Source organism: Dromaius novaehollandiae, chromosome 9 (genome assembly GCF_036370855.1).
Source record: "Dromaius novaehollandiae isolate bDroNov1 chromosome 9, bDroNov1.hap1, whole genome shotgun sequence".
In the NCBI taxonomy this organism is placed as follows: Eukaryota; Metazoa; Chordata; class Aves; order Casuariiformes; family Dromaiidae; genus Dromaius; species Dromaius novaehollandiae.
The window spans coordinates 25,911,146-25,936,519 of NC_088106.1; the positions used below are offsets into that span (position 1 = coordinate 25,911,146).

Here is a 25,374-nt window from a genome sequence, read left to right on the forward strand (position 1 = left end):
GTAAGTGGGGAATATTTTTAAATTTTCCCCAACTTGCTATAAAACACATGGCATGAAGCTTGTGCTTTGCTTTTTGGAAACAATTGTGTAACAATAAATAGAACGAAATACACAGTGATTGACTACTGTTGTTCATCATCTATCATTTAATCACCTATGATATCAATAAAAAGTAATTTTAGGTAGTAAAATTTTGTAATGGATGGGTGAAATGATTGCTGCAGTGAGTTGTGTAAAGAGTGACAGAAAACTGCTATGGGGGATCTACACTGTGGGAGTAATTACAGGAATCTTTTTTGGTGCTATTCCTTCTGGCAGTTTAAAAAATGAAGGGGAATGACTTCAGCTGTCTGCCAGTTTAGGTACTAGGTCACACAGGGATTCTTTTGCTGGCCTGACAGATTCTCTGTCTGTTGTCGCAGACATCTCTCCAACCCACCCTTAATTCAAATGAGACATGGAACATAACTCCTGCATTTTGGAATACGAAAAGAAAAAGAAAGAAAGAAAAAAAAAAAAAAAAAAAAAAAAAGGATGAGCCAGCACTCCCCAAGTAAATGAAGAAGCTTTGACTCATTCCTGTATGTTTGGCAGAATATTCCCAAACTCAAAGAGAAGAACCAGTCTGGTTTAGCACATTTTTAGGAAAAAAAACACAAAGTGGTCTCTCATCTCTTCTATGATCTCTACTTAAAGATGCCCTTAAGCATCTAGTGTGAAACAGTTTAGCTCTACGTACATATGTATGTTGTAAATGTACCACCTCTTTGCAAGACCAGTTACAAAATCAAGACCTAACTTGTTTGTCATCCTTTTTTCCAAAGAGCCCGAAAATGACTGGTTTCAGCTGTTTGACAGCGCTCAGGTTGTTCATGCATTTGAAAACCAGGGTGTACAATTACTGAGGACCTGGTTGCTGAGAAGACTGTTTCTGTGGGCTGCTGAGATGATTTCTCTTAGCCTGACTGGTTTGTCTTTCCGTTCTGTGTCTTTAGCGGTCTGGCTGGAAATAGGATCTCAGTCAGCACTCCGTCTCAACGCTCTCTTAGGCTCTGCTGTTTTGCACAGTTTGATCCTGCATGGTCTCTGAATTTATGTAGCAACTGGATCCTCTTTTGGGATAGTTAAATCCTTTTCTGCTCCTCTTATTCTCACTGGTTCCTGTGAGATTTCTCATCTTTCTTTGTTTTCCTTCACATTCCATTCCCACATATTTTTTGCTATGCACCACTAAGCGTCAGGGACAGTGATGTAAGAAGCTGAAACTTAAATGTTGCATGATCTCTTAGTAAACCTTTTCCTCTGAGTATGCTGAGATGTATAGATTTGATTTTTTTTACTTTTTTTATTTTTTACTTTTTGCATTACACAATGGGATTCAGGGATTGCTGTTGTTGTCATTTTTTAATGTGCAGGTTACTATAACATATAGTAGAGATGACAAGAAAATTGAAGACGTGATGGTACAGGGACTGTACATGGCATGTACAGAATTTCAGTCAGTAAATTAGAATGTTATTGCTGAGTTCAGCACAAAGTACTTTTCTGGTCAGGATCAGTACTCCTGGCAAAGTTGAATACCTGCCTTTAGTGTGTCTGCTGCATGCGGCATTTCAAACCACTAAACATAGACTGGATACAAATCTGTATAGAGAAACAGATTGTGTTTAACAAAGACATATCACATGATATTTGGCCCCTAATTGAAGGAGGCAGGCTTTTAAATGGTATTTTGGGGGGATTTCTTTGTTCTGTGGCCTTACAGGTCTTTTGTACTTCTTCAAATAAAAAATTTTGGATTCTTCTGAAATGTTTGAAGTCAAGGTCATCTATTTTATTTCATATTAACTATCTATTGTATCAGATCTCACATGGGTTTATTAAAATTCAAGTATTAAAATGTTAGTACAGAATAGGTTATTAACGCCAGATGCAAATTAACATACTGTGGAAAAGAATCAAATGTTTCTGCCCAGTTGGCCAAGGCAGATGTTTTAGCTGATCCAGATTTGCCTTGTTACCAGTTCTGCTTTTCATTTTTGACTGGCCGTTTTGGAATCACTGCTGCAGTGGTGGTTCACCTGATCATCACTGCCAGCCCACCCTCTCCTGGGGCTATCCCTGGCCTTTAGCTCCCAGTAAATATGATGGTGAAACCATCATCCATTGAGCATCCTCAGAGCTGCTCAAGATGAAGCTTACTCTTTTCAGTAAGACATACCTGACTTGGCAAGTATCTTTGAACCTGTTTGCTGATGTGCGTTACTCCAGGTAGTGCCATTACTTGATATACAAATACCAATGTAAGAAAGAGAATGTGGTATCAAATCATGTAAGTGTAACATTGCATGGAGATGCTAGTGTTGAATACAATATTTAATATTAAATTAGAATCCTAGTGCCACAAAATGGATTTACAGTAAATAGTTACCATTGCAGAGGGCTCAAAATAGGAATTATTTATACAGTTTTTCTCAAAGATAACCTTAGACCCTATCCATCCTGCTTCGCAAGGTTCTTTTTCTTTCAGTGGTGCCTTCTGACTAGAAGTGAACAGCAAAAAATATCTATATTCACATTATTTATTAAGAGATGACAAATTGCTCATTACACGAAAAAATGAATGCTGCTCATTCATGTCCTTCCCATGGTGTTTATTCTAAACCGTTTGCCATTGTTTTCTTGTATAGCTGCATATATTTACAGTTCTCCCATTTGGTATCAGTTATGGTAAAATATTTAAGTCCACTGAATTTATTTTTAGCTTTTGGCTGTGCGCTGCATTTGTAATTGTGCTCTTATTTGAAAATGTTTGGGGAAAACACAATCTCTGCGGGTTTTTTGTTTTTTTGTGTTTGTGTTGCATTGACATTTTTAATTGCATCTATGCTTTGGAAAAATCTCATGACAATTTTCCTCCTTATTTGTTTTCTTATATTATCCTATGCATGTGCTTGATGACCTTTCTTTCAAATAATTTTTACTTTTCTCTTTTGTTTCTCATTTCTTTCCCTCATTTACCTGAATTCCTGCTTCTCCCCTACTCCCCAACCTCTCCTGATTGATGCTTATTCTCCCCGGCCTATTCCAGTTCTCTGCCTCTGAAAGCTTCAAAGAATGACAAATCAAGAAGTTTGAAAAAAATCTCTCGGTAAGAATGAAAACAAGGTGACATATTTTATTGTCTCTACGCTTAGCTCATGTCCACTGTAAGCTGCTATTTCAGCTCTGATCTAGGAACTGACGTACTTTTGATTACTGCTTTTATACTGTGAGACACTGGGAAACTATACATTTTCTCCCTAGCATGTTTAGTTTTATTCTGATGAAAAGTAAATATTTTCCCTGGGTAAGATTAAGAGTTGGGCACAGAATTTTTCATTTGCGAAGATGCTAATTTGAAATGTCAAAACCCACCTTGGCCGAAAATGCAAAGGAGTTTAAGTCTGTTGGAGTGAGCTGAATAAGACAAGCTTAGACTTTATTAAAAGGGTGATCTTTTCCTTCCTCAAAGAAAACTGTGTTTTAGAAGATTTTAAATCTTGAGTATCTGTGTCACCTTTGTGTAGTCAGTACTCTCAGGCTATTCCATCAGGTAGGTAGCCATGTGTTTGGGCCAAGCTTTACTACCTAAATACTTAGAGGTTATATTCATCACTGAGTAGTCCGGGGTAGCAATTCCCACTTCCTCCTCGTAAGCCCAGAAATCCTGCTTGTTTCTCTTAAAAGGAGAGCTTTTCTGCAGTGTTAGGGGAAATTAATTACTTAGAACCACATGATGAGTACCTTATCTAGTGCATCATCACACATGAGAAAAATGGGCCAGTTTAACATTTCCATGAGAATATAAAGACAGCTGTAGGGAAAGATGACTACTGCATAAACCTTTTAGAGGTAGATACCTAACAGTGGACTTTAACGTTGTTTAAAGCACATGTTGTTCTCAAAAGAATAATAAATCCTGACTGTCCCTGTGCCAAGCTCTATACAGCCATATCCCCAAGCTCAGCTTCAGTGCAATGTCCTCTTACAGCCTGCCAGACAGAAAGCATTAGAAACCAGAATGAGTCTTTTGGCCTCTCAAAACGGGCTATTGAGGGACTTTCTGGGGCAAGCAGCTTCTTGATAGCCCCAGTTCAGCTTTTCTACCCTGCTCTTGTTCTCAGTATTTTAAAAATCTTATGCCAAATGGGAGCTTTGAGAGTTGGGGAAATAGGATAATTTCTTATTCCACAGTACTCTTGATTGTGTACTGAATTAACACTGTTTTGTAACTGTTTATTTTTCTGACTACCTCAAACAGATATATTATAGGTATAATCAGATTATAAAGAGGCAGCGTGTTGTCTGCAAGAAGGCATTTTTCCGTACATGCAAGATCAGAAACAGAGTCTGTACTGGCCAGGAGTTTTGGTTATTCTCCAAAGCAGCAGGCGCAGATGAGATGCCAGACTTGATGAGAGGGAAATTTCTTTGTGATATCAGTGTGATACCAGGGCAAGTGATGATGGGGAAGAAGTAGCCCCAGCACATTCTAAGGAGATGACTTTCTGTACTGTTGTTGCTTGCTTGGGGTACTTAATGGAAGATTTCAGGTTTTGTGATTGGATGCTAGCTTTAGGAAGCCTTTTTCACCCAGGAGAGTGTTGATAGCACTCAGGGAAGGGAGAAATATTCACTTCTGGTAACAGGAAGAAAAACCCACTCCTTTTAATGATGGTGCTTTCTCATTATTTTTATCTATTTATATGGAGACAGTTGTAGAGTTCTTTTCAAATTTGAGAAGTGTTAATATGGTTTGTTAAAACCGCCTTTTGAATGTGATTATGTGTATTAATATTGGACTAAGTAAGACTGGATGACACTTGGGAGCAAAAAAATGGAGACCAACTTGGTTGGCTTTTAATTTCTGTAAGGGTTCTCGACTCTGGAGGGTTAAGTTGACAGGGGGACTTAAACCGTAAGTGTACCATCCTGTTGTTAAGTGTCTGTTGTTCGTGCATTGCAGAGAGTTCATCAACTACATGAAGCGATCCCGAACCTTTTATGCCTCTATAGCAGAAAGGCTGTGTGATGGAGACCTGGTGATGAGAGACAGCTCAACTTGCTGGAATGGAGAGGATGTCGTAGAAAGGTAAAGTTAAGAGTAAAAGTTTTCCCTGGAGGTGAAAAATGAGATTTCATATCCTCCTGATGGTTCAGAAGTATTCTGAGATGTTATTGTCATTGTCGAGTTTCACATTCATAGGGAACTTTATGCATAACTGAATGAGGATTTTGCTAACATGTAAGGCTCTTTAACATTGAGGTTTAGGTATCTATATAAAATATAGTGGAACATTTTCTTGAAAGGCTGTTTTGAAGAGTCCCTTTCTTTGGGTACCCTCTGTGGCTCAGTTAGGAAGGAATACCTTCCTGACTGCCTGGACATCCCTTCCAGGCTGGTGTCCGTAGGTTTGTGATTTGAGAACTGGGCATCCTGTTTGGCCATTATTAGAAAATACGCAACTCTTCCTGCAAAGGTGTTAAAAGAATACCGTGACTGGACTGTTATATTGTTAAAGGGTGTCCATGCCATTTCCTTTTGATATTTCTGATGCAGTGCTTTGAATGATGACAGTTTTCGGAATTGCCCAGCATCCTTATGAAAGCATGTTTTGCAGGAGTTCTTACAAATGACAATTAATAAATACACTGTTCAGTGTGCATATAGCAGCTAGGAGCTCTGGAGGGTGAAAAGATCTTTCTAGTTTGTTAGCTACATTTTTTTACTCTGTATTTTATCACAGTCTTTCCTGTTACTCTGTAGAGTCCAAACTGTAAAATACACTTGCACCCTCTCCGAGCTACTCTTTTTGCTGTTATTTCTCTTACTCTGTAACATGAGGCAACGTTGCCCTGAGGAGAAAAACAGATATTCAGAATATAACTGTGTCTGCTGCTATCACTGTCAAAATATACGTCAGTTTTTATAGTGAGAGCTGGTTGGAAGCTTGCCAGTGAATGCTTTCCAAAAATGTCTTTTTGTTGAAATAAAGACATTCCATGGGACTTGTTGGCTTTCATGATATTTCATTTTGAAGTGTATTTTATGGTCTGTAGTATTTGTAAAGGATAAAATCCTAGCGTTCCATTTTCATTGAGACAATAGCTTTGAAACAATTTTTGAAAAATGTTTTGTAGGAAATTGTGAAGTAATTCAATGTTGGAATGAAGAGAAATGCAGCAATTATACGCTGTCCAATTAAAAGGACAACTCTGCCTAGAGTTCTCATATGTAAATAACTTCAGCTTAATTACGTCTGAGGTGTTCAGAGATTAATACATCTAACACGTTCAAAGATAACTTGAAAGTTTTAATATTTTGGGTACTGGCATTACAATTAATTGTAGAAGCATGTATTTGATGCTTTGGGCAACAGCGCAATTTTCTAAATATTAATGTATTAAACTTGTACTGTAAAAGTAGCAGAGAGGAAATGGGGAGTATATAAGTATTTGTAATCAGTATTTTCATTTGAGTCCCTTTTGCTAATAACCTCTGTTGCTGGATAAGCAATTAACTTCTAGAACAAACAGTTTTCTTGACAGAAGGTGAGTTGCGTAGAATAATTTTTTCAAGGAAAAAATATTTCTATAGCACCTCTCTGAACAAAATTAAATGAAAATTTATTTTTGATTTCGATCTTACTTAGTTTAAAAAAAAAACTGAAAACATTTAAATTGTTGATGGATACATTTGAGAAAAACATGAGGGGCAAGCTGTTTTTCCTTTGCCAGTCTGTAACTTTCCCAGAGTTGGGGAGATGTGGAAAAGTTTCAGATATGAAAAGAATAGGAAGGTGGTGGGCTGGGGTGGGGGGTGGGGGGTGAGGCGAAAAAAAGGAGGGAAGGAACTAAAAGACTTCCGATATTTTGAAGTAAAAAATTGCTCACCAAACCCTGAAATAGCTGTTTGTACTTGTAGTTAACATTTTCCACAGGAAAATTGGGAAGAAAGAAAAAGAAAAGCAGAAAAGTTAAGTTTGAATTCACATACTGAATCATAAAAGAATATGTATATATTTCAGTTCTGCCTATGGTGTTGATCATCTTAGGAGGAGACTCTCCAGATATCTTGTACTGCCAGCAGTGCTATGCAGCAACACAGATGTGGTGCTTGCTTGCTGGCAAATTTTACTCCTCATCATCAATTTGATAGGCTGCAGTTGTCACCACTTCTCCCCATATGTGAAATAACTCCATTGCTCCATTGATGCCTGAAGATGCGTTTCTCTTTGCTCTTTCTCCAGCAGACCAGAGGATTAAATTTCATCAGTAGTAAATAGCACTGAATCCAAAATAGACTCTTATTCTTAATTCTGTATCAGAAAATAGATCTCACCAATTAATCTGGTGGATCACTTGTGAGGTTAAGGTTTCTCAGGCAGTGAAACTGGCAAGTCATAGTTCCTGCTTCCTTGCCCCTTCCTGCATTTTATAAAGTTACCTGAAAGCTGAGCGGTAGTTGTGGTGCACAGTAATTGACATTCAAGCTCTTTAGGAAAAATAAATTCAGCCTTTAAACAATTTGACACACAAATGCAGCTTGAAACAATATGAAATTACTACTCAGAAATAGGGATCGTATATGTTCAATTAATAGGGAGGGCACTTGAGTTCTGTCAGATGATCTTGTGTTTTTTTTTAATTTTATTCTCTAGATTAGGTTTTATCATGTTTAAAGCAATGTATTAGCAGTCAAAAAAAAGTTGTAAGTAAATCTATACTTTAAACAACAAAAAAGAGCCTCGTTGTTTCTACTGATTTGAGAATATGCGCTAGCCTGCTCTTGATGAACAGTGAAACATGTCTTTGTAGGGAATCTTCTAGTGACAGTTCAGGGGCCTTGGAGAGAGAAACGATTCCAGCAGGAAAGAGGTCTCTCTTTCAGTCACTCTTTCCAGCAAGTTCTGGCTCTGGAACAAGATTTCATTTAAGAAATAATAGTCTGTGTGTATAGAAAGAAAGCTCAGAGAAGGTGATGCTAGAGCAGAAAGACTGAGAAAATATTTTGCATGCATGTTCAGTGAAGAAAGCTTGGAGAAATTCCCATGCTAGAACCATTCTTTCCTAGAAATGTCAGAGAACCATCTCAATATAGTGTTAGTAGAAGAGATGAGGGGAGAAGTTGGCAATATGAACAATTATGCGCTGCCAGGACCTGACACCATTCACCCAACTGGTCTAGAGGAGTTAAAGGGATATATAGTTGAATTACTGGTTGTGATATCGTAATTTCTTTTTAAGACTATTCCAGTAGGCTGAAGATTGGAAGATAAGGAACATGAAGACATTTTTTTGGGACTCAGGATTTCAGGAAACTCCAGTGAACTTCATAAAACTATGTAACAAAATCAATAGAAACTATAAAAAAGAACAGAATCAGTGTAAATGTAGATAAATATGATATTTGGGGGAAGAATCAACATGCTGAAAGTCACTTGAAGGAGATAACAGGCGTGTAGACAGGGAAGATTGCTATAGTCTGCTTGAATTTCCGAGAAGATATTTGATAAAGTCTTTCACACAAGGCTGGTAGAAATGAAAATAAAGGGTAGGAAATAGACGGTCATAAGTTACAGGAGAAAGAGGTCACCAGTGGCATTCCACAGGGATTTGTGCTGGAGCCTGTGCTATTCATCTGTCATAAAAGACCTATAAAAGGGAGTGAGTTTGAGGTTACAGCAGGCACTAATGATACTAAATTATTCAGCGTAGTAGAGACCAGGGCCAGCTGTAGATAACTGCAGGAGGAACTTGTGACATGGAATGACTAGGCAATAAAATGGCATATGAAATTCAATGCAGAAAAATACAAAGTGATTCACATGGGAAGAACAATCCAAATGTTAGGTACAGATTTATGGGCTCCGAGGTGGCTGTTGCTGCTCAGGAGCATCAGCTGTGTGCAGTTCTGCTGTCCTCCAATCTCAGAGAGAGACAGCAAAATTGCGAATGTCCAGAGGAGAGCAACAAGGAGGATCGAGGGCATGACATGGATCCTGTATGAGGACTGGTAGACTCTTCAGCTTGCCATAGGAAAGATAGAGAGGGAGTATGATAGAGGCCTATAAAATCATGCGTGTCATGGAGATGCTGAATAGGAATTGATTCTTCACTGTCTCTTTCAGTACAAGAGCAAGAGGCATTGTCTTAAATTAACAGGTGACAGAGTAAAAAAAGAAGAATGAATTTCCTCACAGAACTTTTGGTTAAGCTGTAGAAATGCTTGCCACAGCCACTTGCCACGTGCTCCTTGCCCCTCCTTGCTTTGGATGTTAGAACTGAAAAAAAATTATGAATTCCTGAGAGAATTCAGTTCATAGAGGAACAAGTTATAAAATGACTCTATGCAGATACAAGGGCTACCGGTCTGCTTTCCCAGACCAGAAGGAATTCAAGCCTCTCTTTAAAAGAGCTGTGACAATAGAGGGGTTTCTGGGATTCTTTCGGATTCCAGGATTAGTTGCACTGAACTTGAGAGATCATTTGTCAAGTTTGAGAATTTATTAGAGATAAGAAGTTATAACAGAGCTAAAAATATAATAAGGTGAGAAATAGAACTGAAAATATACATACATATCAGAGCTTTACAGTTAAATCATGGGTGCACAGTACAGCGACCACTCTCACCCTTTCCTTGTGGGCCACCCCTCTGACATAGTTTTCCCCAGCTTCTCAAGCAATGGGTGCACCGTGGGGCAATTGCTCCTGCCATTTATGGGACATCCTTCCAGGATAGTTTTTCCCAGTTTCTCCTCACCATGCTGTTGATGTGCGGGGTGGGGGGTGGGGGGGGGCATCCCTGCTGATGGGTGGATCTTCGGGTCTGCAGGCCAGCTGAGGGTGGGTCTGAGTCCAGGACAAAGGTATGTGGCTTACTCTCTTTTATAGCAGGTCGAAACAATGCCAGCCCACAGTTATATAAAAGCTGTATGGCTCTAATCAGTAATGGTGTGCTGTGCGTATCAATAGATAACCTAGTGCTCAGCCCATAACACTGCTCCCTTGATAACAGTATGCCCATTAAACAGGTTGTTCTGTGGGGATTCCTGCAGCACCTAGGAGTTTATGGTGTGAGTCAGCGGTGTCACTTCTCCTTTGTCTGGACTGGTCAATCATGGGTCCTTGGAGGGTGTGCCACTAGGCTACAGCAGCCCCAATGTGGTGACTCTGGCTGTGGTGGACCTAGGGTTCCTTAACCCTTGGGGAGCACCCCAGAGCAAATCCCTCTTCTATGAGCTGCAATGGCCCGAGTCCCATGCTTGCCTGTGTGGTGCCTGTGAAGAGCTGAGGCAAAATGTTAGTTTCTCTGCTGACTTCTAAGTGGCTGCTCCCACAGACTTCTGTTCTTTAGGGGCTGAATTGTAGGAACCTTCCTCTCTCTAGGAATCTCTGTTCAGCTAAGCTACATGCTAGCTTTAGAATCAATTTCTCTTTTCTCCCTGGGCGTGGTAGTTAAGATTTGCTGATCCCAGATCTCCATCTCATAAATGGCAGACTAGTGCAATACAGTGCCCAGGGACTTCTGCCAAAGCATATCTGGAGGTTTTGCATTGATAACAGGTTTGCTTCCATGCACAAAACTTGGGTTCCCCTTCAGAATCTCTCTTTTTTTTTTTTTTTCCTCTCAATTTGGCTTTTTGTGAAGTCTTGGCTGCAGTAGAGTGGCCTTATCAGAGACTGCTCTTTTTCCGCTACAGGAGAAGGGAAAGGAGATGTGATCTCACTGACACACTTTAGGGGTATGTCTGTGTACAACAGAGTTGAGTAATCCTGATTTGGAAAAAGCACTTTACTGGAACAGTGGGTTGTGAGTACTATTTTGAAGTTAGATAATCATTTATTCTTTCTGTCTTTCTGTCTGCCTACTTATTTGTCATCTTGCAACTTTGATTTCAAGAGGGATGAAGCAATCATAAATACTGAATGAATGAGAAGTAAGCTATACATAGAAGAATTAAAATGCTGTGAGTGCAGTTGGTGTTCGTTATTGCTAATGTAGTTGGCTTAGCCAACCTTAGGCACTGGATATGTTCTCCCACAGGTCTGCCATTAGTTCTCAGAAAAAGGCTAATTGCAATCCAAAACCCCAAACTGCTCAAGCTTCAAGTCTGGAGTGTGAAAGTTGCTTCATGGCATACTCAGCAGCAACCACAGCACTTGCCTTTAAATGTCAACAACAGCTGCTTCCTTGTATGTCAGCTGGGCTTCATATCTGGGATCCTGAAGCAAAGGAGATGTCACAGCATTGCTGTGCATCCCAGGAACTCTGCTGGAAGGGTCATTCTTAGGGCAGCCCCTAGAGACATTCCCCACTTATCACATAAATGGACAAGTGCCTTTAGCATGACTGTTCCAGAGACACTCTTGTCACATATGTCACTGTGTTGGATCTCAGGATTTTTGAAAGTCATGAGGTCTGTTTATGATTCATGTTAGAGCAAAGCCAGTTTTGTGTGGGGATGGTCCCATGGGTGTGTAGACACTAGAACATTGTGTTGCTCCTATGTGAAGTGTTGCAGTTTTATAAGTTGAAATTTTGAGGTTGGCAGATGCTAGTGAGAACTGTAAGATTGTTGCTACCATTTCAAATCTTTTGCTTTTAAGGAATGAGCCCTTGTAATTATATATTCTAAAATGCACACCATCTCTATTGTGACACTCAAGCTAAAAATAGCTCGAGTCTTATAGTAGGAAAGTGTGAATTGGTAAGGAAGAAGAAAATTAAGTGACTGGCTTTGTTAGTGTGGTAGATGCTTTCAGTCTCTGTAATAAAGCCACTTCCATTCAGGTGCTGAAATATGCTTTTAGGCTGTGTCTGCAGTACTAAGTGGTGTGGCACAATAGGCACAGGTTTGCAGAGTGAAACAGATGGTGCTGATAACCCAGTGCCCACACTATCTGCAGTTTGGAGGTTTTGCTTTAGACTAACTCTCGTCTGGTCTTGTGGAACACCGTAGGCATCCTTGGAGTGCACCCTTACTTTCATGGAAAAACAATTGGGCTCTAAGACAATTCTGCAGTATAAACCAAAGCGTGGTAAATGGTGACTGTCGGGAGTTTGACTGAAAAGTGAAGTGCTGATCAGAGCTGGCATGCTCATGTAGATACACCTGGAGGGCACCTGGACACCTGCATTTTAAATTTGGTGTCCAAAGCCTTAAATGCTTCAAGTAATAGGTACTTAGAGGTTGTAATTAGCATGTATATAAAGAAGCTTGTTAAACAAGTTTAGTAATAGATTATATTTATGTAAGTTAGCCTACAGTGACAATTTTGGCAGTACATTGCCCCTAACAGTGGGTTTGGGCAGTGCTTCAGAGCTGTCAGGCCAGGCTGGCTTGCAGGCTTCCTGCTTTCTGAAGAATTCAGCAGAAATTTCTGTCCCCAGAACTGAGCTAGCCTGACTCTGCAGGATTCTTGAGCCCTGGGGAGATCACAGCAGGTAGTGATGTGGTTGCAGGTGGGAACCTGAATCTGAGCTCATGGCTGCTTTTGAAGCTGTATTTTCCAATTAGAAAAAAAGCCTGTTAGAACTATACCAATCTTCAGGTAAGTCAGCTCAGCAAAAAGGACAGCTTTCAGAAGTTTAGCAGAGTAATTGTTCCTTAGAAGGTGCAAATCCAAATCATGACCAACATCTTTATATGGCCCTTTCCAAGCAAAGGGTCATGACAGTTCTGGGTCAGTGAGACCTTTACAAGTTATGATAGCGCAGTAAGTGTGTAATTTGTTTTAGGAGTTATTGCTACTTGACACAAAACCATGGAACAGAGTTAGAAGTATCTGTAGCTTGAAGAGGACTAAGAAAGGGATATTACTTTTTTGTTTGCTTGCTTTTTTTTTTTAGTAAGTGTCAGGATTACTAGCTGCTCTTCAAGTCACCTGATTTTTTTTTTCTTCCACACCCAAACCCAGAGGAAGAGGAGGTCAGTCAACAGGAGTTGGTGCAAGTTGGTAGTGGCAAAATACTTTTTAAAGCTTAAGAGTTACAACTGCATGAAAGGAGGAATAGATTTACTAAGTGGCACATACTGATATTTTTAAAATGTCTTGACAAATCTAAGATGATTCTGTTTCTCGTTGTATTTTTAACAGTCTTAAGTCAACTACCAGTTTATTAGAGCTCTAACAGGCTTTGGTGGAGTGAGTATCCAGAGAAATGGAGAGCAGCTGTAATGGTTATTGTAGCCTAGTGATCTGTATGGGGTTTGTGAAATGACTTACTGAAGTCATGGAGAAACAGTAGATTGTGTCAAGGAGAAATGAACGTTGCTGGGATTTTTTCTGGTGTGCCGCAATTACCAAAATATTTCCTAAGTAAACAAAATGTTGCCTTAAATCCAGATGGCTATTCAGTGTTTCATTGTGCTCCGACTAGGTCTTCCAAAAATATTTTGAAACTATTATTTCCGTGCTAAATCTGCTATCTTGGGCCATTCTTTCCTCCTTTGAAATGAAGGGGCGTGTCCTTGTAAGAACAGAATTGGGAAATTCATGTCTTAAAAATCAATGCTTTGTTTCAGATGAAAATATCCGTTACACAAACAGCATTTCGATAAGAGATCTCTATTAAAAGTTTTCACTGTTAGCACCCAAATTAAAGCCTGTTTATGATGTTTTTCACCCATCACAGAAAGAGCAAAGTAGTGATGATACTTGTTTAGATAGTAAATTAGAGGACAAATAAACCTGAAGAGCTTATTCTTCTTTCAGGTTTTGGCATCTACTTATTTGAAACAACTCCATTTTGAACACTGTGAGCCATGTTTCTGTTGGCAGCTGCTTATTGCTATCACAAAACTACGTTTTCTTAGTTTTTGTGCACAAAGTTTAATAAGTAAGGCTATATGAGTTTGATTTCTCAGAATTCTTTTGAAAAAAGCAGTCTTCCATACTACGATTCTTTTCTTTCAGACAAGAAAAGGAAGTACAGAAACCGTTAAAAGTGCAAATAAATTGTGTATTGGTGAGTTTGGAGCATGCCATTACTTCCATAGTATTCTCACCTGCTCTGCAGCCCATTGTCTCAGTTCTGGGTAATCCCATTTTTCAAAATTAAAAAACAAAAGCAAATTCTCTCCCTGTTGCTGAAAATCCACAGCTTTAGGAGAAATTATGAAATTATGAACATATGCAAAATATTTTAAAATATGAAAAGTAGTGGAAAAGGAGAGGAAGAGTGGAAAATTTCTCCTTTCTTTCTTAGGGATCTTCTTTCCCCATCTGTATCAAGTAAAACATATTCTGACAGACTACTGATTGCCCAATCAAATTCACCATGAACTACTGTTGTTACTTTTACTTTTTATTGGTATGTTTACTCTTAACTAAAGTTTTGCTCATGTATACTATCTATGACCAGATATTGGGTCTAGTATTATAAATAACAGCTGTAAGAATGCTTTAAGCCAGTGTAATGTTTGTTGTTGTTTTCCTGTTTATCGTTTCTTTCATCTGTCAGGCTCAACAGACAGCCGTTGAGCTCTAACCATCTCTAAGTTGGAATCTATTTATAAAATGTTAAATCAGAAGAACAAATTTAGCTTTATTTGGAGGGAGAAAAAAGTGTTTGTGAAAATGTCTCTAGGGAATTTCATGTTTGCTTGCCTCTCAATTTCAAGAGGAAATTCCCTGATTTTGCAGATGAAATGTAGCTGCTTCTTATTGCCATTTAGCTTAGTCTGAAATAGTCTTACTGATTTGTCCATCGGTACTGCTGGGATGATTCTGCTGGTCAGACTCAGCTTTGCATTACAAGGTACAGATTGCACTCTCATGTTGGATGCCTCTCCTCAGGGGCAGGCAGGTGGATTTTATCTGGAATGGCTTTCTGTGAATGTGCCTGACCTTGCCATTGGTATTGCATTAAAATGTTTGAGCCAGGCTAGAATCCCCAGTCTCATTGCTTCTGATCTGCCTTGGCATTGTAGTGCAGTGAGGAGTTAGAAGGCAATAAAAACATGTTTGTATCACTGAAGCCTGCAGCTTTAACCTGTGATATTCCTGATTTCTAGGGGTAGGGGCTTTTCCGATTGGAGTCACCTCCTTAGGAAATTTTGGATGCAACATTTGGGGGTTAAAAAACTGCAACTAAAAATGGCTTTTAAACCAGATTGCTGGGAAGAGCAGGAGGTTTTGTAACACCCAGTAGGACCCCACATCATCTTTCCCTCCTTCTCTCCTTCTATCCCTTAGTTGTTTCTCTTGGAATTTTGCATTAAGTGGAGGGATTAGGAGACACCTGTCCATAGGCTTGAGCAGATCATGCCATGGGTTGTTATGCTCTCAGGGCCTGTGCAAGCTGGCTGAGAAAGGAAGTGTCAAATCACAGTGACTTCCTTTTCTCAAAAATTTGCCTTTAGAGACTTTAAGTTTTTATGAGTTTAGCACTTTTCTTGTCCCTTTTCTCATTTCCTTAGGCCCTAGCAAGCGGCCATCTGGATATGGAAAACAGAGATAATCATTTAGCCTTAGCATACTTAAAAAGTATTTAGCTTCTGTTATTCTTGCGCCATCAGTGCAAACAATTTCTGGAGGTTCGTTCATTACGGCAAGCTGCAAAATACTGTATCTTTATACAGTATTTTGCATTTTTTAGGGTATTTTCCAGGACTTGTGTTTTTTTCTTTCTTTTTCTTTTTTTTGAGTGCTGTAGAATAAATCAAATATACTATATTGGAAGTGAGTATTTAAGATAAAAATGTGCTTAAGCTTACCTTCAGAATGTTGAAGAACTTTGACATGCTTCAAATGGCATATTATGTATTCTTTCATGGGGACATGTGAGGGAAGAATGTGTTACAGTTCATTCATTGCCATGCAAGCCAGTAAATGTTAATAAAGCCCCTAATGACTTCCTGCACAACCCGAATCAGCCATAGGGTGAAGAGATGGCAACAATTACTAGCTACTCTTCATCACACCCAAATTCATCCAGGTGGCCAGGGAACCCCAGTCTAGGGACTTTCTACTTGACAGCCAACAGTAGCAAGTAAGTTGTACAGAGTCAAGATCAAATTGCTCTATAGAAGACTCAAGGCTCCAGGTTCTGTCAGAGGACAAGCTGTGACAGATCATGGTGCAGAAAAGGAACTGTCAGAGAGGTCTTTGCATTTTTCTGGTCTGAGATGCTGCAATGTTTTTGCAGTTACATTTCAACCCCTTTACTTTAGTAACTGTAACCTATGAAATACAGACATAGAAATATAGAATAGACATGAAATATAGAATAACCTGCCTGCCCCAGGCAGGTTATGCTCAGCTCTTGGAACAGTTAAGGTATGGAAACCAAAATGAAGATCACTCAACATTCTCCTTATTCAGGCCAGATTTAGGTCTGCCTAAATGTTCTGGTGAACTCAGATTTGAGAAACAGGTTTAAATTTGCCTCAGGTTCTTTTAATGCCTCTCTCACGAAGTGAACAGTGACTGTGCTGAGAATATTCAAGTGTGTAATTTGTATGTTTTTAAGATTCTGTTAATCACAGGCTTGTACGTTATTGGAGGACAGACTGAGATAAATTGATATTGGTAAAGCTTGTTCTTCTGTGTAAGGGAACAAAAACTATGTGCCCTGATCCGGAATTGGGCTAGTGAGAAGAGTATCATCATCTTCTGGGCCACTTCACGTGTTTGGGGGGATACTACATTCTCCTACCTGAATTTGGTCTCTTCCCTGCTCATGGAGGCAAATCAGCTAATAAGCAGCAAAGGACAACACTGAGCCCTGTAGTTTCCCCCTTCACTTTTTCAAATATGAAAATAAGTTCTGTGTTTTTGGTCACTGAAAATTAGATGTTTTCTAGGAGTAAATACAGGCGGCTTTCATATATAAACTGTTTACCTTTCCTGATTCAAACATGCATATTTTATTTGCTCTTTGGAGCAAAAAATGTGTTCACATGACGTTCTAGCAGTTCAGCTGAAGCTGTCCAATCTGACTCTGTAGGCCCCTAGAGGAAGGGTTGTAGGGAAGATAATCATGTTATGTGCACAGTGGACGTTTAGAGGTCATATGTGTATAAAAAGAGGTAAGGCAATGGAAGTACTAGTTAGTTCAGGGATGCTGGAAAGAAATCAGCTGCAGAGGTTTGAAGTGACTGAAGTATACCTGCTGAGGTATTCTGCCCTAGAGCTTCCACCATCAGGCAGCAAAGGCCAGTTTTCTGTCAGCAGCAACACTGCAGACACAGAGGGCTTATTGACAATGGTGGAATTAGTCTGAATTTGTGTTTGATTGCTGAGAACAGAGCTTCTAGAAATAATGCTTTAGGACCAGATATGGAGAAGAATGGAAAAGCCATGTGTAATGTGCTGATTATACTGTCCCCTGCCTTATTAAGGAGCATTTTGCCAATGAGGGTACAGTCCCATGAATTAAAAACACATATCATTAGAATCACAGAATCATTCCTCTAGGAAGGGATCTCAGGAGGTCTCTGGTCCAACCTCCTGCTCAAAGCAGGTCAGCTATAAGATCAGACCAGGCTGCTTAGGGCTTCATCTAGGCTGGTCTTGAAAACCTCTAAGGATAGAGACTGCACAACTTCTCTGAGCAGCCTGCTTCACTGCCTGACTGTCCTTGTGGTGAAAAAGTTTTCCCTTATATCCGGTTGGAACCTCTTGTTTCAAGGTTTGTCCCACCACGCACTACAGAGCGTTTGCTTGCTTGAAACTCTTGAAGGTCATGCTGACAACAAACTAACAAAAAAAGTGCTGTTGCTTAGCCAGTTCTCTTAATAGTTGTCAGATGCAATGGGAGAGGCAGCAGCCTGCATTGTATTTCATTTTTACAAGGTGAGAGACTTCACTGATGCTAGAAATGAACAATAATATTTTAAACCCAGAACATTATGCATAGTGTGAGATTAGAACTGTTTCTTACCCAGGGTTAATAACCTGTAGAACTTAGCTAAAATACATATGATATAAATAGTGCTACTTCAAAAGACTTTACTAGTTTTCAAAAGACACTCAGAAAGCCAGGTCTGTTTAACTAAGAAATCAGTAGTTTCAACGCTGTAAGAATATGAGGAAATAAATGTCTGAATAAGGAGATAATATCTGTCCTTCTCTTTTCCAATAGGAATAAATCCAGTTTCAGTTCAGTTTTTGATACCATTTCTTAAAAAGACATTGGGTAATGTTTAATTATGAACAGAAAATATGGTCCAAATGCATTTTTAACATGTGAACATGAAGCCGTTCTGCTGCATTTCACCAATACAAGCAAATAGAAAATAGTTGGTTAACACTGGATGTTTTTACATACGTGTATTTATCTCCATCCCATATCAAGTGGTTTCTTATGAAAAGGAAGCACAAAACTTCAACTTAACAAGCTGTGTTCAATCTGCCAGAGTTATTAAAATGCCATGTAATGCCTAATTGCTTTTCTTCTGCAAGATCACAGACACCAATGTAAAATAAGCTGATATTAATTGGAGGAGTTACATACTTAGTGCCAAAAAGGATGTCATTCAAACATCTCCCAGAACGTTATGGGAATACACATATGTAGAATGGAATGTCTTCTGTGGTGATTTGAGACTAGTCCATGTGGGGTCCAGTGGTTAGATCACTCTTCTGCTTCTACTTCTGACTGTATAAATGTCATAAACTGTTGCATCTTTAATCACATGGGAGAGGAGAGGGGGCCAGCTTTCTAACACTAAACAATGTTATAATGCCTTTAAATAGTTAGCAAAAAACTCCTTTATCCATGTTTGTTTGACAGTCTCATTCAGACTAAAACATGGAGTAAGGAAAAAAAGGTGAAATTTCATAAGAGAAGTGTTTCCTACTTGCAAAACTTTACCTAATGAATTTCAACACTGTAAGTGCTATTTAAGCAGGGGGACAAGAGGAAAGGGAGGTTGTCCTCAGTGCTGTTACATATCACACTTCTCCAACTGTTGAGAGGATTCCTTGATAGTTCCCCATTTTCCACAGTACTTATTTTTCTCCACAAATTGGGAAGATATATTTGCTGCTTCAGTTAAGGGGCATTTCTAATATTGCACAGGACTAAGCTGTCAGACACAGGCTTTTAACCCCTATTTTCTATACAGCCAAAAAGATAGCTGTGTGTTATGCTTTTGGGACCACCTGCAATGGTGTGTTGAAGAACCAGCATGCACAGACAGAAAGTAAATAGCCATGAGATACCTTGATACAAGCATCCTGTAGCTGTTTGTGAACATGGTACCTCTTTTGCTGGAGTAGAGCTATGAAGATCAGAAAGAGTATGTTCCACAGTTGTTTTACTATATAATGAGGCCTGATGCCTCTTGGATTCCAGAGAGGACGTTGAGAAATGAACAAGTGCCTCTACAGAACCTTTTACAACTCTGCTGAGGCCAATGTGTGTAGTTTTGTGAGTCTAGATATTGCTGTGTGAGTATGCGTACAGTGTGGATATAAGCAACAGCATCTTAAAGTACAGGCTGGATTGAAGCCATATGCTGCAAACAGGTACTGTTTTATACACTACGTATATACGTAACCTTTCTCCTTACACTATAAAAGAGACTTTTACAAGCATACGTATTTAATTTTAGTGGCAAGTCTTCCCTCCTTCCCTCCTTCACTGTATAAGCCAGCCACCAGAGGGAAGCAACTATTGCACACATGCCCATGTAGATCTGCACTATTAAAGCTTCTTGCTGTGGCGCTTCAGTGCATTTGCTTAAGGATTTTCTGTTAAGTCATAGAATCCTGACTAAATCAGGAAGGAATTATTTGCTCCTAGATTGTGTGACTTCTGAGAATTAATGGTTGGGTTTGCGAATGTGAACCAAGTTTCCAGTGTTGGGAAAAGATTTATTAGTTTGGTCAAAAACATAAGAAGTTTTATGTTTTTGACCAGAAATCATGCTTTCTCTTGAGGCTTCCTATTAGGAATGTAGACTTCATTCCTTTCCTCATCACCACAAATGTTAATAAAGGTCAAGGCATATCTTCACAAGGAAAAAATACTTTGAAAAATATACAATGATATACATTGAAAAAGTATATAAAGAAAAGTCTTCCTATCACATAAGTCAGTGATGTTTGTAGAGGATAGCTGTGTCATAAGTAGCTGTGGCAGGTCATTTGGCTGGATGCAATCTGCACTGATCTCTATGTATTAAGCTGATAAGTATATGTACTTAAAAGGAAGGAAAAGGATTAGGAACAGAACATATAGGAAGATGAATTAATATAAAATGATATTGAAGATTTTGACAAGTGTTACCGCAGAGCGATATGCTCCAGGATCTATACTGGTTTCTTCTGAGCTCACCATGCAAATTCTGAACTTCAATGAAGTTCAGATTTTTAGGCAGATTTTAAGAATTGTTGCAAGTATTGTGTACTTAGCTCTTAAAAAAAAGAGTTCATCCTGCTTACAGATATCACGGTGAGGGCCACTGAAAGCTCCTGAAAAGCTAGTCCTAACCTTTGACCTTATTGGATCTATTCTTTATTTGAGGAAAGTATGCCTAGAAATCATATTTTGGTGTCATCTTTTATTTCTTTATGTAAAGCATTTCTTCCTTCATTAACCTTAGCATTTACTACAGTTGCGTTACTGTAGTTTTGTCCTTGAGATCTGTAATGGGAATGGTATGGTTCAGGGGAGTATACGCATTTAGAGTCTCTTTGCCTTGAGGACAGTCTAGGGGTAGATGATGGGCAGACTGAGAGCTTATGGGTAAGGATTAAGGGGCAGAGTAATACGGATGCCGATGTGGGTGTTTGCTGTAGGCTACCTGCTCAGGAAGAAGTAGTAAATGAGGATTTCTACAGATAGCTGGAAGTAGCCTCATGTTTGCAGGCCCTGGTCCTCATTGGGGACTTTAACCACCTTTAACCACTGATATCTGCTGGAGGGACAACACAGCAGGGCACAAGCAATCCAGAAGGTTCCTGGAGAGCATCAACAGCAACTTCCTGACAGAGGTGATAGAGGAGCCAGTGAGGACATGTATTCTGCTGGACCTCTTGCTTATAAACAAGGAAAGGCAGGTTGGGGATGTGAAGATCAGGAGCAACCTTGGCCGCAATAACCACAAGATGGTGGAGTTCAGGATCCTGAGAGGGGGGAGCAGGGCAAAAAGCAGGATCACAATCCTGAACTTCATGAGAACAGACTTTGGCCTCTTCAGGGACCTGCTTGTAAGAATGCCATGGGATAGGGTCCTAGCGGGAAGAGGGGTCCAAGAAAGCTGGTTGATGTTCAAGGATCACCTCCCCAAGCTCAAGAACAGTCTATCTCAAGGGGCTCCTGGCAAAACTTAAACAGAAGAAGGAAGTATACAGAAGGTAGAAGTAGGGACAGGTAACCTGGGAGCAGTACAGGGTTGTTTTCAGAGTTTGAAGGGATGGGGCTAGGAAGGCTAAGGCCCATCTGGAGTTTAATCTAGTGAGGGATGTCAGGGAAAACAAGAAAGTCTTCTATAAATACATTCATAACAAAAGGAAGACTGGGAAAATGTGGGCTGACTGCTGAATGCCCTGCTGGCAAAGGATGTGGAAAAGGCTGAGGTTTTGAACGCCGCCTTTGGCTCAGTCTTTACTGGTTAAGACTGGCCGTCAGGAATCCCAGGCCCCTGAAACCAGGGAGAAAGCGTGGAGACAGGAAGACTTTCCCTTGGTGGGGGAGAATCGGATGAGGGATCAGTTAAGCAAACTGGACTTACAGAAGTCCATGGACCCTGATGGGGTACACCCACAAGTGCTGAGGGAGCTGGCAGATGTCATTGCAAGGCCACTCTCAATCATCTTTGAAAGTTCATGGCAATCAGAAGAGGTGCCTGAGAAGAAAGCTGGAAAAACTGGAAGAAAGCAAATGTCACTCCAGTCTTCAAAAAGGGCAAGGAGCAGCTCATCCTAGACACCATTTCCAAGTGTATGAAGGCCAAAAAGGTGATGAGGAGTAGTCAGCATAGATTCACAGAGGGGAAATTGTGCTTAAACAACCTGATAGCCTTCTATGATGGAATGACTAGCTGGGTAGATGAGGGGAGAGCAGTGGATGTTGTCTCCCTTGACTTCAGGAAGGCTTTTGCCACCGTCTCCCTTAACATCCTCATAGGCAAGCTCAGGAAGTGCAGGCTAGATGAGTGGACAGTGAGGTACACTGAGAACTGGCTGAAAGGCAGAGCTCAGAGGGTTGTGACCGGGACCACCTTCTTGGCTGTTATAGAGCTGTATAGGAATAATCCTGACAGTAACAACTTCCCATGCCTTTTAAGGTAGATATTATCAAAAAATGAAGTCTTGACACTAACACGAGGATTCATTGCTCATCTGCTGGGTGGGTGTGTATCGGTCGTTTTCTTGGCTGCTCATAGCCTGTGTGTCAGAGTAAAAGAGGAGGAACAAGTCCTCCTTATGTTCAATAGGAACGTAGCAAAGTAAACTGGTATGTTTATTTTTAGCATTGAACTAGCTGACTCTTTACTCCCTTTTTTGTTTTTTGTGTATTTGCAATGAACCATTGAATCATGCAGCACCTGCTATGGATGAGAAGTTAATATAAGTCATGAGGCAAGTTTTGTGCTAAGGTATATGAGAAAATCAATAGGAAATTTTCATATGGCAGAAAAAGAGCACAGGAAGCTGATTCATCACATCCGTAACTGCTCACCCAAGGTAGGTTTCTGAATTTTAATAGAATGATTTGTGAGCCTCACTTCTCTTGGACTGGGCTGCTGTAGGGGTGTGGGTGACTGAGATATCGCTACTTCATTTGTTGTACATGCGTATGACCTCTTTGTCGACAGCAGACCATTCTGATTCCCAATCTTGGTTTGGGATCACTTGAGGATCTCCACTGGTGGCTTCAATGATTTACTTAAAGCTCAGCCTCAGGAAAGGGCTGGGAAGCTGCTGCCTCTATTTGGTGCTGCAGAGTCTAATGCGCTCTCTTTAAAGCTTTGTTTTTCTGCCCTTTGTTTTAAAGTTGCATTTTTGGCTTGTGTATCTGCACATGGTATAATCTTATGAAAATCATCCTGATGTGGTGAATGCAAGTTTCTGTATTGACTCATGTTGAGCCCATGCCTACTGCTGTGGAGCACAGTTAATTGAATATGGCTTACTTGTTGAAAACAGTCATTCTTTTGCATAACCACACTCTCATCTTACTTGCAGTGTTAATGATAGGCTTTCTCCTTCTTAGTTAATATTGTTACTATGATGTGTCTACATAATTTATGTTGATGGCTCAAGTTAGTATTTAAATACCATTTCCCTAAATACAAATAGTGGTTTGACTTGTGAAGGCCTCTCTTTAACATCTTAGCGTTAAGCATTTTCTATCCGGGTTGAGAGATTTGAACACGTGTAAATTAATACTGGGTTGAAATTTTCTTGAAGAAAACTTGAGGTTTGGCCTGCTCTACTCAAGGATTTATGTTTTTTGATTTAAGTATTCTGTGCAGCAGGACTTTGAACGGAATACGTGGAAGGATGAATCTTGTCATCGAGTCCTTCACGTTGCTCCAATGTGCCAGTATTTCGCAGATGCAACATGCAACTGAGGCTAATTTAATATCATTATAGTATCTTTTGTTTTGGCAGCTTTGGGACTGACTTTATTAAAGAGTAATGAAAAGGGATGATGGACAGGTATTTTCTTTTGTATGATTATTTTTTTCTTTTTATTGTTTTGAGAAGGAAGAAAGAACAGCCCTTACTTAGAAAAAAGAAACTTCCCAATTAAAATAGTACATTAATAATACAGTAGGGTTACAGTCATTGAAACATTTCTAACAAAAACAATGCAGGCATAGTTAAAGTGTGTGGAAAGCATCCAAGCTAAAGTTTATTTTCTTGTGCAGAGTCCAACATAATGACTTTCTACCAATTCCTATTAAGAAGGGTTACAGTCAAATTCCCACTGAAGAAGTGTAAAGAAAAAGAAAGTCTCTTCTTAAACTGTAGAGTAGACTTGTGAGTCTGGTCCCCTTGATTGCGTGTTGAGTGAAAAAGAGTAGCCTGTGATGTTTTCAACTCTTGGCACTTCTCAGAACATTGAATGTCTGTGCTGCCCCAGAGCAGAAGACTTTTCTGAGGGGAATACAGTTTAATAGGAAGACTTTTAAATTTCCAAAATGATCACTATAAAGTCTTACTATTGCTTTGTAACACCAGGATAGTTCAACACACAATTTAGAAGTTACCTTCTCTTGTAGGTTGCCATGGAGTTAAAGGGGCAAGAACATCTCCACAAACTGTAGAATTGTTTATAGGATGCTGCTTCTTTGAATGAAGTTCTTGGGTTAAACAATGCAGATGTAATGTCTGAAATGAGCAAAACTCATATTCAGGCAAACCCTATGTTCTGAAGATAACAGGCTCTATGTAAGAACAGCTGCACTATGTAAGACCAAACACACATGTATTTTGGTACCCTGTCTCATGAACAGTCACAGGTTGGTGCTTTAGGAACAGGGCAAATGTGCTATTTTCTCCCTGTATGCTCCTACTCTTCAACTGTTTTCAGCCTAAGCACTTCCTTAGCCAGATGTGGATTTCTGTGTATTTAGTAACCTTTCAGAGTTTTTTCAGCCACATCTTAAGTCCCTGTATGCTTTCAGCATCTAGGACGTCCTTTAGCTAGAATGGCATTTTCTGCATGACAAAAGTCCATTTTGGAATTCATGAATGCTTCTGTCAGTTCAAAATTAGTTAACTGAGTAGTGGGGAACATTTTCCATAGTAGGCAGTTTTATATATATATGGGGTTTTTTTTAAAGAGAGATAGGATAGAAATGTTTTTTAGAAGTGGTAACTAGCTGTAGATGTGTATAAGATTTCCACTGGTAGCTACATACCTGCTTAGAGAAGGAAGTCCAAGAATGCAGAGTAAGTCATTTTGGAATTAAAGTATTCTCTTGGAAAATTACAACTTTGTTCTGGTTGGAGTAAGACAATGTTGTGTTTTTCAAGTTAATCTCAAGTTAGGATCAAAAGCTGTTAGTGCGTTTACATGTGTTTCTATGTTGTGTAGAGTGTGTACTTTAAAGACAACTTAGTTTTGCCACAGTTGGAAGAAACTGTTTGGAAAGAAGAAATAGCTGGGCATAGCTAAAAGAATTTGCTATACAAATTTTAGTGATGTGGGTAGCTGTTAGGAAGTAACATCTTGAAAAGTGTGAGAAATACCAGCAGATATATAGAAGAATCATTTTGACGTAATTTCAGAAAGAAATTAAGGATATAAAAGCAACCATGTATTAAAAAAATTAACATTTGGAGATACACCTTCTCTTTCTCCCCTGTCATTCTCCAAGCAATGACTAAAGCAGCATTTAGAGACTGTCTAGAGTATGACCA

At 39.5% G+C, this 25,374-nt stretch overlaps 1 protein-coding gene across 2 annotated transcripts in view; it reads left to right on the forward strand.

Moving 5' to 3' along the window:
• LOC112988855 (glypican-5-like) overlaps positions 1 to 25,374 on the forward strand; it is a 403,392-nt gene that overhangs the window by 135,880 nt on the left and 242,138 nt on the right. Inside the window, exons 5-6 of one of the 2 annotated variants that reach the window (XM_064516960.1) lie at positions 3,092 to 3,151; positions 5,009 to 5,134. In XM_064516960.1, coding sequence (XP_064373030.1) covers positions 3,092 to 3,151; positions 5,009 to 5,134 — 186 coding nt within the window. The remainder of the gene's footprint in view (positions 1 to 3,091; positions 3,152 to 5,008; positions 5,135 to 25,374) is intronic. The other variant, XM_064516961.1, reaches the window with a different exon arrangement.